Here is a 16,045-nt window from a genome sequence, read left to right on the forward strand (position 1 = left end):
GTTTCCTAAGATGATAATCTCTAGTTTTAATTCTAATGTGATTAGACTCTTGAGCGATCGTACCTGTTGAGGATCAATGGAAAAGTGGTTGAGCGCCCACAGCATATGTTGATGCGAGTGGCTGTGGGCATCCATGGGGAAGATGTCGAAGCGGCCATTGAAACGTACAACCTGCTGTCGGAAAAGTGGTTCACTCACGCGTCGCCTACGCTGTTCAACGCTGCTACTCGACGCCCTCAGCTATCGAGGTAAGGATTCTTCATTATTTAAATTCAAAATAAGAGTAATTCCTTGAGTTGTTGCATTAAGTTAAAAGCTCTGAAACCTTCAGTTCAGAATGATTTTGAAGTAAGAATTTGTTCAGAAATAAGAATATTTGGAGAGAATCTTCAATATATTTGTTTATAGTGATTGATAATGATCCAAAAGAAAGAGTAAGAAATGTGTAGTATTGTCACCCGATTTCTATCATCATTCTGTGGCGTCGGAAATGAGTTAAATTAACGTTCCAAGATTTTGAGGGCATCTCCCAGCCATTGTGAGTTAAAGAAAAGAATGTAGTTGTAGTGAAGAATTATTTTGCGGTGAAGGGGGGGGGGGGAGATACTGTGGCTGAGTAATAATACGCTTACCTTTCGTGCAAAGAGTTCTCATTAGATCTTAGCCCAAGTGAATTTGTGATCTACAACGTCGTACCCGTGGATTTTTTCAGAATTCTGCTCGCACATCGTCATTTCACCATATATAATATATATATATATATATATATATATATATATATATATATATTTCATTTTTCACTTCCATTAATTATCCGTCTCCTTTAGCATGAAAGGTAAAATTAAAAATTTCATTTTCAACCAAAACTCAACCATCTGTCGTAGCTAATGAAGAGCAAAACCAAGTAAAAGGGATTAGTTCGAGATAAAGAATGGAAGGGTAACTAGTATAGATAACAAAGTGTATAGGGAAAGAAATGATCGTAATTTTTAATGTAATATATGAAACTGATGGTTGGTCAGATTGTGAAACTATGTGGTTATAGAAATACTAGTCTTATCGCAAAACAGCAAAAATTCTGCTTTGAACAAATTAGGTTGGAGGGAAGGGGAGGTAATTAAACTAGATTGAGTTGGTGCGAGTGATTGTGAACAGTTTTCAGGGAAAGAGAAGGAAGTGTAGTTAGTTTTAGAAAATGCTTTCGACAAATGAACTGGTAAATTCGCTGAGTCAGAATATGAAAGAAATGAAATTGGAATGAGAGTTCATTAGGGTGTTCCTTTTCACCAACTTTATTCAATCACAAGATGTAGTGAGGAAGATTTGACTACAGAAGATGGTATTTCGGGAGGAATTAAAAAAGTTAACTTATTCTGTTTGGAATACATTCTTAATTATGAAATTGAATAAAAAATACTTCGTTGAATTCGAGAGAAAAGGGATGAATACTATGACATGCAGATAAATACTAAAAAAAGGGAAGAAAATTAACTGACAACTGTAAAAATTAAGAGGAAAAGTAGAACAACTAACTAATCTAAGATGTCTATAAAGATAGCATTATTACTGAGAATCTGAGGTGTCAACAGCAATAGCGTTTGAAAGGAAGTGTGGGTTCGCTGAATGAGTTGTGACAAATTATTAAACACGTTCTAAATGTGGCTGCAAAATGAGCAATTTGTTGAATCGAACAGAAAACTATAACTTAGGGATAGTTCAAGAGAAAGAACTTCATTGGAAGTAATTAGAAGAAGAAAGTAGATTCTGGTTGGGACATTTGTGTAAGAAAAAGTTGAAAGGAAAAAGAGGGAGGAGAGAAATACTAAAATTGTTGGCCTGTATTAAAACTAATTGCTACGAGAAGTCAGCTGAGAATGCAAACTTTTTAATTTGCGGCAGCTGATATGAATGATGGCACAATTCCTTTGATATGATAGTTCCTTATTTACGGAACCCAAAACAAGGTTCAAGAAGAAGGTATGACTTTTAATGGTAGAGACCGGTTGTGCAAATTAGAAGGTGAAGAAATAGTTAAACGCAAAACTTGAGCTAATAAATATAATTTCAGTAATGCATTCCAGTGCGAATTGAATTCCATAAAAATAAAGTAAAACTTTTTTCCGTAAAAGAACCCTCTAAGCCTATGTGGTAAATATACGCGGCTTCGATGCAAAGCCGGTGTTAGATCATGGTTTGAATCCTATGTCCCATATAGGAGACAGGTACTGAAAAAAAATTAAACTCAAATAAATCAATGATTGTTTTTTTTAAACACCTACAGGGATATCTCCCTTAACCTATAGTATGTAATTTTACTTCTGTTTATGTAGTTCTATATATTGACCTTTTCCTTTTTGTAGCTGCTTCCTGTTGACGATGAAGGAAGACAGCATCGAAGGTATCTATGACACCCTGAAGCAATGCGCGTTGGTCTCCAAGTCTGCCGGAGGGATTGGCCTTAATATTCATTGCATTCGAGCGAGTGGAAGCTACATTTCGGGGACCAACGGCATCTCCAATGGACTCGTACCGATGCTTCGAGTCTACAACAACACAGCACGATATGTTGATCAAGGAGGAAATAAGGTGAGTGTACACCATTAAACTCTTATTCATTAAATAATTTAAATATTTCTAGCCTTCAGTGAGACATAAACAGTAATGATTCTGGGGAAACAAATATGGTGAACACACATTCTCAGAATAAATAATCCTCTTTCGTCCAATGAAAACAAACTTTATAGTCCAATAATCCTTGATACATAATTTGAACGCTGAGCACCACTTCTTTTTATCTTTAAGAAACGATTGTTCTTATTATGTTAAAATGTACTCACATCTTGTAATGTATTGTATTTGCTATAATCTTCCTACCATCTAGAAAAGTGTGTCAAGAAAGTATTGACTCATACAAATCCGAAAGTTTGTAGACTATGGCGATTAAAATCATCACATGAGGATGTAGTTTGTATATACAAATTATTTTTTTTATTATAATCGTGTTTTGTCTGAAATTGGTTTTCCATTTGGACTAGACGTGGGTGATTGATTCCATTAACTGTGTAATCTAAGAGGGCGCGGTGGCTCAGTGGCAGAGCGTTCTCCAGTGCTTGGGGTCCCTGGTTCGATCCCAGCTCGCGCCGTGTGGACTTTGTGGTGGACAAACACCGTACTCATGGGTTTTCTCGGGGTTCTCCCAATTCCTCCCACTTTCTTTATTCCACCAGTTCATTCATTTCTCATCATCACAGTCTCCTTTAGCCTAACCGGGATAACCGTGGGACGTAAAACTTAACGATTGCATTTCATTTCTGTGTGATCTAAGCGCCAAATACGATGTGTGGTTATGAAAGTTACACGTTTTAAATCTAAAGTTTTCTTTCCGATATAGGTGAAGCTCAATAGTCAATTACATTTACGTGTATTAGAAGAGAGAATTGTAGTAAAGATAGGGGTTACACTTGTAACATTACGAAACAAACAGGGGTTTATTATTTCCAGAACTAAAGTTACCCAAAGTGTTTGAATTTTTAATGCATATCGATTTTGTAGATAATGTAAGGACATGTGTAAATCTTCATTATAATTTCCAGCGACCCGGTGCTTTCGCTATTTATCTGGAACCATGGCATGCGGACATCTTGGAGTTCCTTGACTTGAAAAAGAACACAGGTAAAGAAGAGACGAGGGCTCGAGACTTATTCTATGCTCTATGGATTCCCGATCTCTTCATGCAACGCGTGGAGAAGAATGAAGACTGGTCGCTTATGTGTCCCAACGAATGCCCTGGTTTGCACGATTGTTGGGGAGAAGAATTCGAAAAGCTTTATGAAAGGTAAATTTTTATTCCTGCACCACTTTCACTTAGATATTCTTTAAGATCAGTAATTTAATTTAATTTTATTGAAGCAAAAGTTGTAGCTATTAGAAGGATCATTCGAAATTTGGATTACACTTCGAAGCTAAGTAAGAGATGAATATTCTTCGCTAAACGTCAGCAATATGAAACCTTCCTAGTACACAGTGGCGATTTGGATTCCAATTTACATTTTCCTACTATATCATTTTATCCTTCTTGTATTATCTTGCCAATAGATTTTGGTCCATTTAATTTTTCCAGTGTTTTCATTTTTCACGTAATCGTTATACTTGTTTGAAATAGAATCTAGTGCTTGAATTGTAAACAACTATTTTTTTTAAACTATAGAAGGTGTGTGTGGGGGGGGGGGGATTGTTTTTTGAAAGTATTAATCAGGTTCTTTTTTATCACTTGATATGTGTTTTGTGGAGTACTATCTTACGTCAGCTACGAATATATTTTTGGGGATATAATCATCGTACAGTGCATACTACCGATTGATCAAAACAGTTATATTGTACTTAAGAGATAAATTAACATTTATAGTGTTCAATGTTATTGTTGTTTAACACTATGTACAATACCGTAACCTTACCGTTTTTTTTGAGTTTTACAAGCTGTTATGTGGAAGGAAGAGGTTAGGTTATTTGTGTTCGAACCAGGGTGGAAAAAAATCATGATTTTTTTTTAAAAAATCATTTTTGATGACTTTTTTGATTTAAATCAAATCTTTCTCTTCGTATAATACAAGTCGCGAACTGAAGAAAAACCATTACGAATTAGTATTAAATGCCAATTATACCATTTAAGTGAAAGTATTGGGGTTGAATTTTGAATTAATCCCCAATCGTTAACCTATATCAATCCCAAATAATGTTTCTTAACAATTTTAAATTATGGCTTTTTTTTTTTTTTTTTTTTTTTTTTTTTTTTTTTTTTTTTGGTAAATTATAGGCTTTCAGTCAAGCATTATCCCTATTTATCCTAGGATCATGGTTCATACCTCATTCTCTACAGAATAGAACAGACTTTAAAACGGTAACATTCACATTTTCCCTATCATGTCCCTGAAGCGGAAAATTTTGAGAGAAGTCGGGATTTTTTCTGATTTTTTTTAAAAAAATTTTGATCCCCTCTGGACTCCTTGTGTTAACACACAGATCTCAAAATCAACTGGGAAATACTAGGAGTGTACTAAATGTGTGTGTGTACAAAATTTCAAGCTTCTATCTTGAATAGTAAGGGCGGGAAAAATATTTAACAATGAGCTAAGAACATCCCCACAATACCCCAGATGACCTGGATGTGATATAAAAATTTCCTCAGACATCCCTATTTATCCTAGAATCAGGATTTGTACAATATTCTCTTCAGAATAAAACAGAGTTTCAAACGGTACCATTCAAATGTCTCCATCGTGTAGGCTATCTGGGGCTGGAAAATCACGGGGAAAAAGGGATTTTCTGTTAAGAAATATCCCTTTTTTAAGAACTTTTTACCCCTCTGTACCGCCTCTGTTTAAAGGCAAAGATCTGAAAAATACTAAGGGATGCAGTGAATGAGTGTCCAAAATTTCAAACTTCTAGATGCAAAAGTAAGCCCGCGAAAAATCGTATCCCCAAATACCCCAGATTCCCGTATAAAACAGGATCTCAGGTAACAGTTTCCTGAGACATCCCTATTTATCCTAAGATCATGGTTCGTACATGATTCTCTTCAGAATAAAACAGCCTTTCAGATGGTACCATTCATGTTTCCATCTTAGGCGGGAAAATCGCGAAGAAAGCTATTTTTTGTTTAAAATAGCCAATTTTTTTTAAACATTTTTGCCCCTGTGGACCCCCCTGTTTTCACGCAGAGATCTGAAATCATTTGAAAAATACTAAGGGTACGCTGAATGAGTGTGCAGAATTTCAGGCTTCTGAATGCAAAATGTAGGCCCGCCAAAAAATAATAAAAATAGGCACAACAAAAAATATCTTTTTTAAATTTATGACGTCATCACATCCTATGTCTCGACTCAGAGAGGCGTGAAAGCATATGTAACGTGCTTTACAATGCCTTCAGTCCTGAAAAAGCGAAGTAAAAAGCTTTATTAGTACTTGTTTAATCGAATAATGAAGATTTTATCCTATCACCTAAAAATAGGTAATATAATTTAAAAGGTTAAGCGTTAAGGAAAAAGTACAGCAACGCTTATCAAAGTGACACTTTTTATCCACAAAAGTTACTGATATTTGGCAGAGGCATATGAGGCATATTTTTAAGGAAATTGCAGCTAGCTTGCGGCACGAATTACATGAATTTTGCCTAAACTTAAAAAAAAAAAAAAAAAAAAAAAAAAAAATCAGAGAGGGGATAGGACACTTCTAAATACGCCCTATTATCTGGGAACAAATATATAGACGCGCACACAAAAGAATCTTCGTCTTAAATGTCGATGGTGATTTCCCCGTTGGAATAGTTAACGATTTACAATATAAACCCTATACTACGAAGAGAAGAAAACAGGATTGACCTGTTACCAGTTCAAAATGGGATTTTCCCTAATCATCCTCTGCATGACACTTGTTTTCATATTATGCTGTACATACTGTACATTTGAGTCTCATTGTATTATGATTATCATCATCTTCCATAATCGAAATAACAGAACAGAAACGGGACTTTACTTATTTTCACTTTAAATTATTTCGAAATTTGATTTAAATCAAAGATTTTTATTTAAAAAATCAAGTGATTTAAATCTTGATTTAAATTGTGATTTAAATCAGACTGATTTAAATCAATCCACCCTGGTTCGAACCGTTATCAAAGATGAAATTTCCAAGAAGTAATGTTCATTTTGCATTTATAAGATAACGTTAAGAGACAAGGTCCATTACAACCCGAAATAGTGTTACTTGAGACAGGTATTTCGTGTGTTGTATATGACATTCCAGTGGCGGAGCATCAATGTTTTCCTAGGTGGCGAGGAGTCGTCTTCTAATCACTTTCTCATTCTTCTCCCAGATGCAACGTCGAGCTATGTAACTAAACAATCTAGGTGCCGGTGACAGGAAAATTTTGTCTTTCGTCTTGCATGAGATTGTCAATAAGTTATTGTCGCATCGGAAGTGCTATTTGACAGCTATCCTGATCATTTAATGTGTTTTGTCCGGTAAACATTTGTCACCTTATACGATGACACCGTTCGTATTACTAAAATCTGATGTAGAATGAATTGCTCATGTTATATTTATTTAGTTAAATAAATAATGTGACTAAAATTAAATCAAGAATTTCTCTCGTTTCGTTCCAGCTATGAAAAGGAAGGCCGATACAGAAGGAAAGTCCCAGCACAACAAATATGGTACGCAATTATCGAAGCTCAAGTAGAAACGGGTGTTCCTTATATGTTGTACAAGGACGCATGCAATCGAAAGTCCAACCAACAAAACATTGGCACGATTAAATGCAGCAACTTGTGTACAGAGATCGTAGAATACAGCTCTCCAGATGAGGTAATATTTTTGTCATGTTATGCTTCAAAGATTATTCTTTTATAAGTAATAAAAACCATTAAATTATAGTATTAGTAACGTAATAATTTGTCAAAGTTTCATAAAATGAGCTACATTTTGTGATTTTTTTTTTTTTTTTTTTTTTTTTTTTTTTTTTTTTTTTTTTTTAGTAAGTAGCCTACTAGCAGGGGCACCCATAAAGGACAGCCCCAATAAATGCCGGGGTTTCGACCTTTGAGAATCTTTTTCTATTTAAGTATGAAATTCCCGACCGATAAAGTAATCGTAAATTTTAAAAATATGGATTTAGCTATTTCTAAACACCTTGTGGTCACAAGAATAAATTTCAGTCCACTGGTAACAGAGGAATTTTATAGACTTGAATTTTTGCTTAGCTATTTTCATAAAAACTGCTGACTACAGTGGGCTCATGATACCTATAGATTGCTCTGCTACAAGTTCCGTAGATATAGTTCTTACTCGCTTGCGCATTGAACCCTTTCATCTGACTCATTCCTGTTTAGTGCGTTGCAGTGATCGTCTGTACTATGAATGGCTTGTCTCTTGACAGGGTTCCCACCCTCGTAGGAAACTTGGAAAAGTCGGGGAATTTTAGGCCGGATTTTCACTCCTCGGATATTTTCTTATCCCGCTGTTTGGTAGGGGATATTTTATAAAATAAAATGTTTTGCTAAACTTCTATACTTGTACATCATAGTAGAAGAGGAACTTCCCTGATCGGGAAATATATATATATATATATATATATATCTTCACATTATATACAAACCTGTAAATTTGTAAATCCTGACTTGGAGAACCTGGAAAAGTCAGGGAAATTTGCTCGTCAAGTAAGTGGGAACCCTCCCTGAGTATTGGCGTATTGTCGAATATCCTAAATACTCGCAGCTCACAACGTTCTAGATTTCCTAACGATCTTAATCGAGTTTTGAGGAATGATGCTATTTTTACTAACCATAAACTTGCTATGGAATTTATCAGTGTCCCGAGTCTATTGTTCTGAAGTAGATTGTTTTTATAAGAGAAAGAATAGAAATGAAGTGTGTAAGATAAAATTTTCATGCTACATTAATCATTTCCCTGTTAAATAAATCTAGTTTTATTGAGACAGTGTACAAATGTATGTTGCGTGAGGAAGTTCTTTTTCTTGGGGGGGAGGGGGGGAATTCGGACCCGGTGTTGCTCAAATCCAATGTTATAAGCGCGATTCTTTCGCTATAAGCTGTCTCATGCCGTATCATTATGCTGGATGAAACATAGGCCAGGTCGTAGGAACGAAAATTAAAATGTTAATCGAACGAGTGGCGTCATTGTGAATTACCATGAATATTAACATTCAACAGAACCCTAGTATTGTGTAGGTTATGGTGGTTCTCGTGTACAGTTGAGATGGTATTATCCCAACGTATACCGCATCTTAAGGATAAACCATCATACACAGTATCACTGTAGTATCCTTGTACCATCTTTTAGGACAATGCTGCTTGTGCGTATATAGCGCAATCTGATTTGTTTGCTTAGTGGAATTGGAAAGTAATCACTTTCACCAAACTCCCCGAATTTAAGCCCTATAACTTATTTGATTCCTAAAATGATTCGTGGAATTAGTTTCCGAACATCCCAGAAATTCTTTAGGCAATGTTCGAACCATCAACAGGACGCATAGTATGACTTCCACATCGCTGACAATAGATTGTGCATGACGCTAGTGACTACGTGGAAGGACATTGTTTCAAAGAAACCTCTTTTGCATCAGTTATAAATAAGTAAATAAAGTTCCAACCCTCGTGTGTGTTGCATAATATATAATATGATGTTTTGAATTTACATTGTAATTGTAGTATTTAAGTTCACACGATATCTTAAGATATAAATCTCCCATCATTATAAGACTTTCATATTGAACCTTAAAATTTGATATAGTCCAGTTTGTATAATGGGAAATATTTTTTTTTATTAGGTGGCTGTATGTAACTTGGCGTCTATTGCTTTAAACATGTATGTGAAGCCCGACAGAACATACGACTTCGTTAAGTTGAAAGAAGTAACCAAAGTGATCACCAGGAATCTCAACAAGATAATTGATGTCAACTATTACCCTGTACCTGAGGTAATATTTCCGTATATTTACACTTTAATCTAGAATATAAAATAGTGATGTTGCGTAACATTTCAACTTGCCTTATGTTTTATAAACAGTTCATTTTTATTTTCACCTACATGTAAATTATGAAAGTATTTGCTCCTTGATTAAAGAGTCGAGCGGGATTTCCTAATCAATTGATAACTAGTAAATTCATTTATTGTGAAGTAATGGTTCAGTTAACTTCTTAAAAAGTGCTGTATCTGATTGTAATTAACGCAAAACTTGAAAAGAAGAATATATTGCTGCTATTAAATAATCTAGATATTCAATTATTAATTTTTGTTTAGCAACCTTTGAATTTTCGAAGTTGCAGAATGGTAGTAATCGCAATAAAGGAGGAAGGCCTAATTACAGTGAAACCTGTCTCTATGTTGGCCACCATCGGTTCCATCGAAAAGTGGCCAACTTAGACAGGTGGCCAACTTACAGAAAATAAGTGTGATTTGTGTATTTTTAGAATAGGATTTCTAGTATTACTTGATTGTAAAATTTTAATAAGCAGTGGCACGACAGCTACTTATAAATGTATATAGAGTAATCATAAAAATATACAGTACTAGAAAATATTACTATAGTATGCAAAAGCGCCGATTTCTCTGTAAATTTGGGGGGTCCATTCAGATGCAGAAGGTATATATATGAAGATTTTAAGACAAATTGCACTCAAATTATACCAAATATTGTATACTCATAAATAAAATAGGGGCCACATGAGCTTTGGGGGGCGCGGGCCCCCTCGGTCTCCCTAGGATCGGCACTCTTGATAGTATGTCTATGCATACCTTTCTCTTACTGAAAACTAGTTTGGTACATTGGATTTTTCGGATTGGAAACACAAAAACACAAACCATCATGAAATAGAAGTGTATGTACGCAGTTAATTGAAATTGATATTATAGCACACTGAGATATTCAGATTGAAAACAAGAAAAGCTAAGTTATAAATTGAGAAATTCATATGCAATTTATATGACTTCTTTTCAGCTGTTACTGAATGGTGGTTCATTCTAGACATATTTGCTTTATTCCTTTTGTCAGATATGCACATTCTAATATTGTAGTTAATTACCTCTTGTTAATGAGGTAGAAGCGTTTCCCTCGGAGCAAAAGATGTTTTGAGAAAATCTTGAGGGAATTCATATCTCAAAACCTCCGCTACCTTTTGACATGCAGTCAGGTGCCAATAAATGACAATTGAGCTTTAACCTTGAGAATTTTCTGGAATTACTAGCTTCCCACTGATGAAAGGAGCCGATATAGCTAATGGTTTTACCAAAACAGACAGGGTAAACAAATACGTACAACCATTTCCTGAATTCCTGTACGTGCTTTTTCATATTCACACCTTCCTTCACCACCCTTTATGAGGGTAGTGTTCTGGCCATTGACCTCCAAGAACAAATCGTGCGAATCTATGTTCTTTGTGTCCAGTCAAAACTACAGAACATCTGCCTCTCATATGGGAAATCGAAAGAGTTAAGAAAAATAACAAAAGTGTATTTTTCGTGGCCAAGATACACAGGTAAATTTAACATTATCATCATAGGGTAAACATTGCTTCAGTGTGGCCAACTTCCAAGATAGACAGGTGGCCAACTTATAGAGTAGAAAGTAACGAATGTCTTATGGGAAAATGCAGGTTCAAGACGAACTAGGCCAAGATAAGCAGGTGGCCAACTTAGAGAGGTGGCCAAGTTGCCAGGTTTCACTGTACATTGTAGAGTAGCCGTGTGCAACAGCCGGCCCGCTGGTCAGTTATTGAAAACAATTATTATAATTTTTCTTTTTTACAAAACCTGTTAAGAGTGAACTGAAAATTTTCCATCGATCACACAGTGCGAAACGAGGTAACGCCCTGAAGACAAGCACTTGGCAAGCGCAGGTACTTGGGGGAAATTTCCCTCTGGTATAAGGCTTGCTAGATGTACCGATAAAGTTCTAAATACATTATTCTGCTCCTCTTTAGTGAGTAAATACAGTATTTTGGTTACCAATATAACAGTTGTTTTGTATTATTGTGATGTAAATTACGATGAACATGTTCCATCATTTAATACTGTACTATTCAATTGTCGTAAAAATGATATATCTACAGTGAGGCCTGCGACGCAATTTAGTGCTCTGTGATTGGCCCACCCACTGTTCCAAGTTGCACACCCCTGTTGTAGAGGATAGTTGTTTAAAAATTTTATGTAAAGCCGTGTTCCTTGAGTATATATATCTACTGTTCTTTAAGTGAAGCGACTGTGACGTTGGCGGAAATATTCGTGCAGCGTTGTACAGTATATTTGTCACGTCTTTCTGGGTGCTGTGCCGGGAATTTTGCCAAATCAGTCTTTTTAAAGCCAGTTTTGAATTTTGGAAAGAGCTAAAATTTGAGTGATACAGTCAGGAAATGATACTAGTTTCAAATGGATTTATATGCCAGGGACTGCTGCTCCAGGGTGCTGTCACTCATTTTCTGCTTGATGCGACTGCTTCACTGATTTGAAACGAGCATTGCAGTGACTCACCATCAAACTACAAGGAATGTCCACTTCGTATGAATACATAAAATAGTGAATCATGTGTTTATAACGACTTCAAATGTTATTAACTTGCATAAAGTTTTCGATACATTTTTATTCTTTTTACGTAAGCCTTTTTCCCTCGGCCTTCCTTTATCCTTGGGAAGTCGGCCTCTTGTTTTGTTGCATGTACTATCATTCTGGGACTAAACCTGTTAATTAGATTAGTTTATCAGGTGTGTTAGAAAAGTAATGAAACTGGTAACACTGTGCACGAACCGAAAACTCCGTCTCCATCTTCACATGGCAGTTAACCCTCGCCGTTAACTCAGCAGTGTTTGAACTCGTTCCAGTTACTAGATGGTTGCTGAAAGCGTCTGAAGTGAACTTCTTTTTGTAAGGTGCGTTACTAAAATAAACCGACAAAATCTTGAGTAAAGTTGTGCTATCAAATTTTGTGTAAAGCTTGGTGAATTTGCTACTATGACTATGACAGAGGCCTTATAGAGAAATTCCCTATTCAGGACACAAGTATCCAGATGGCGCAATTTTTTTTTTTTTTTTTTTTTTTTTTTTTTTTTTTTTTTTTTTTTTAGGAGGGCGAGAACATTGGATCAGGAACTTCATATGCCAAGATCTTCAACTTCAAAAGTTTATGTAAAGAGTGAAGTCAAATCTCTTAAGGGGTTAAATCGTCTATTGACGGTGAGAATGATCAGTAATGAGTTAAATTTGAACGTGTTTACCGTCCATCAAATTTTAACACAGGGTTTGGACGGGAAAAAAAAAAAAAAGTTTGAGAAAGCATTGCATGCACTTGGATGATGCAACACAACGCTCCATGTCACACGATGGTCTTCATCAATGAATTTTTAGCAGAAAAAAAATGTGGTTCTTCAGCTCCACTATTCGCCGGACCTGTCCCTGTAACTTATTTTCCTTGCTCAATAACCATTTAAAAGGGCGCCATTTTGGTACTTTAAACAGTACCCAGAAGAGCGTAACCGACGAGCCGAAAGGTATTCCAGAAACTTCCATCAATGTGTAGCTGCCCAAGGGGATTATGTTGAAGAACCTTGATTTGTGAAAGTAATCAGAAAACACCTCGTTAGTAATAAAGATAAGGAGGGGGCGGGGAAAGCACGTTTCAGTTTCATGAACCAGTATTTTAACTGCTCTCTAGATATTTTATTGTTAAGTAGTCTGAAATATTTTATTTTATTTACTTTTTGTATAGGCGAAGAAGTCGAACATGAGGCACAGGCCAATAGGCATTGGGGTTCAGGGTTTGGCGGATACCTTTATTTTGATGAGGTATCCATTCGAGAGCCCCGAAGCCCAAAAGTTGAACATCCAAATATTTGAGACTATTTATTATGGAGCTCTGGAAGCCAGTTGTGAACTAGCTGAGAAATTAGGACCCTACGAAACGTACGAAGGATCTCCTGTCAGCAAAGGAGTAAGTACTCTTCAATAGTCCTAGTAGAGAATGTTGTTCTATGTATTGGCAGGTCCTTTGCTATTAATAAATATGAAAATGTAAACACAGTTAAAGCCACAGATAATTTCTTGAAGTTTATATCTGTTACACTGTTGCATCATAAATCAGTTTTTGTCCTTGATTGAATTTTTCTCTTCAATAATAATAATAATAATAAACTGTTGAATGTCTGAATAGTTAGCAATGAATAACATAAGTTTAACACCAAGTATGTTGATCTGTAGAAGTCTGTTAACTTGTTGTTTATGACAAATAGAAATTGGAATGGCTAAACAGTTATGATATGAGCTGAAGATTTTCTGATAAGAGTACGGAATAATTGTAGCGATGTCATGTAGTAGTAATTAAATGAATACTACGATTAAAGATTGTGTTATAGTTACTACAATTTAGTAATTGTTCATATGAAAAATGAAACGTCCCACTTTTATGCTCTTTGGGCTAGGGAGTACGATGAATAAAGTGAGCGATGATGGAATGAGAAAATGGGAAGAAACGGGAGTACCCCGAGAAATCCCACGAGCACCATGTTGTGCAGCACAAATTTGCTTGGCCGGGGATTGAACCAAGAGCGCTCTACCATTGAGCCACCTTCATTGTAACGAGTTAAGCCTACGTAAGCATCAGAAATATTATGTTCTGCAGGTTTCCGGTTTTCAAGATACGGGTGGTCATAGTTTCGAAAACAAAAACCCGTACACCAAATTTATGCAATCAAGGTCAAACGTAGCATGGTAGTAGACTTTGACCTTCTATATAAAAACGTCAGTATTCTGTTGTGCAGGATTCCGCTTCTCTAGTTAATGGACGGTCAAATTTTGTTGTATTTTCGAAACCAAAAACAAATAAAATAAACTCATCAGATCAGAATGAAACGTGACATGGCTTGATAGTAGACTTTGACTTATACGAACGTATTTATAATGTTGTGCAGACTTATAGTTCCTAGTTATGCACAATCTCAGTTCTAAATAAACTCATTGGGGTTGATGATAGCCTAATAAATACTGTTTCAAAGGTTAGTCTTAGAGAATTAAAAAAAAAAAATAAGACTCAGAGTATTTTAGTTGTGAGTTCTGGACCCAATTTGGATATCCAGAAATCTCTTTCGCTTCATTAAAAGATAGGCTGGTGTAAAAAAAAAAAAAAAAAAAAAAAAAAAAAAAAAAAAAAAAAGCAAGCTCCAAATGTCTTGTCATCCCTATACAAGAATACTAGACACATTTTACTGGATTGAGTTGTACTGTCTTAACAGCGTCACTTTTGAGTTGCCTGGTATCGCTCCTGGAAAATACGTTCCTTGATATTACCCCACAGAACGTTGTCACGAGGTGTGAGTCTGAACTTGTGGGAGGGCAGTCGAGAGGCGCTGAAGTTTTGACCCTCGTTCTATTCATCACTGAAAACCCCATGGTATTCCTGACAGTGACGGCATAGATGAGTGCAAAGAAAAGTTACCTTTGGGAGGTTGTACTCCAGTTTTTTGTAAGAGTGCGAATTTTCTGTGTTCCAGAAATATTTTTAGCCCATTCACTCCAGTAAATTGCACATTCATCGGAGAAAAACAGCTTTCCACGTTTGCCTGAAACATCAAGCAACTGCCTCTGTGCCATACGTCTTTTGTCCATGTCGTTATCACTTGTTGACAGATGCTTAATTGAACGGTTCCAATTAAAGATCCTTAACATTCTGGTTTTTGGAATTCTAGATCGAAAGTAGTTTTCGTGACACAGATGCCTTCATCTCCACACGTGTTTCTTCGCGTGGAAGTTCGTCCTTTTCAGCAGTTTGTTTCCAGTGCAATATTGTCCTCTTCGGAGGGGTCGAACTGTCTAGTGAAGTCACGTCGCATATCTTCAATGTTCTTGCCAGAATGCACACGTTCATTTACGCATGTACTTGCAATCAGCCTATTTTCCAAACTGTAGGAGCTCTTGTCAGCTATCTGCAATACAGGATTCCTTGCAAAAATAGCACTGCTACAAAATGAACCGTAATAAAATTTATTCACACACATTTGCAACACAATGACAGGGGGAAAGACATTTTGACCATCCTGTGTGCAGGGCTCCCAGCTGCTCTATTTTCGTATATTTATAGAAATTTGTGTATATTTGTCCTATATTTTAATCTTGTCCTTTATTTCCTATATTTTTTAGTGATTGAATTATTAAAAATAGAAACCAAGGGCAGTTCCAGTGATGATTTAAATTGCTACATATTAGCAATATGCTAAATGTCTTCGCATTTTTTTTTCCAAGGAATAGTCACTAATCCTCACTTTTACTTTTTTTAATTTGTTTTTTCCTATCCTCCCACGTCAACTTTTTTTTTTTTTTTTTCAATGTGCTTATTTTTCCCGAATGAAGCTTAGCTGAGGAACCTTGCCATGCTCCAATTTCTTATATCGTAAAGTGTGTTGGTATTCACCAACATATCCCAACGCCTTCCAATATTGTTGTACATAATATGCAGGGTTCCCTCACGTCACGGAAAACCTAGAAATAA

General features: G+C 35.9%; 1 protein-coding gene across 1 annotated transcript in view; it reads left to right on the top strand.

Annotated features, from left to right (window-relative positions):
- Window positions 1-16,045, top strand: part of RnrL (Ribonucleoside diphosphate reductase large subunit) — a 52,343-nt gene that overhangs the window by 24,995 nt on the left and 11,303 nt on the right. The window contains exons 5-10 of the mRNA XM_081758082.1: window positions 46-248; window positions 2,361-2,586; window positions 3,594-3,835; window positions 7,161-7,362; window positions 9,344-9,493; window positions 13,274-13,495. Coding sequence (XP_081614208.1) covers window positions 46-248; window positions 2,361-2,586; window positions 3,594-3,835; window positions 7,161-7,362; window positions 9,344-9,493; window positions 13,274-13,495 — 1,245 coding nt within the window. The remainder of the gene's footprint in view (window positions 1-45; window positions 249-2,360; window positions 2,587-3,593; window positions 3,836-7,160; window positions 7,363-9,343; window positions 9,494-13,273; window positions 13,496-16,045) is intronic.

Source organism: Thermobia domestica, chromosome 5 (genome assembly GCF_964235325.1).
Source record: "Thermobia domestica chromosome 5, izTheDome1.hap1.1, whole genome shotgun sequence".
NCBI classification, from domain to species: Eukaryota; Metazoa; Arthropoda; class Insecta; order Zygentoma; family Lepismatidae; genus Thermobia; species Thermobia domestica.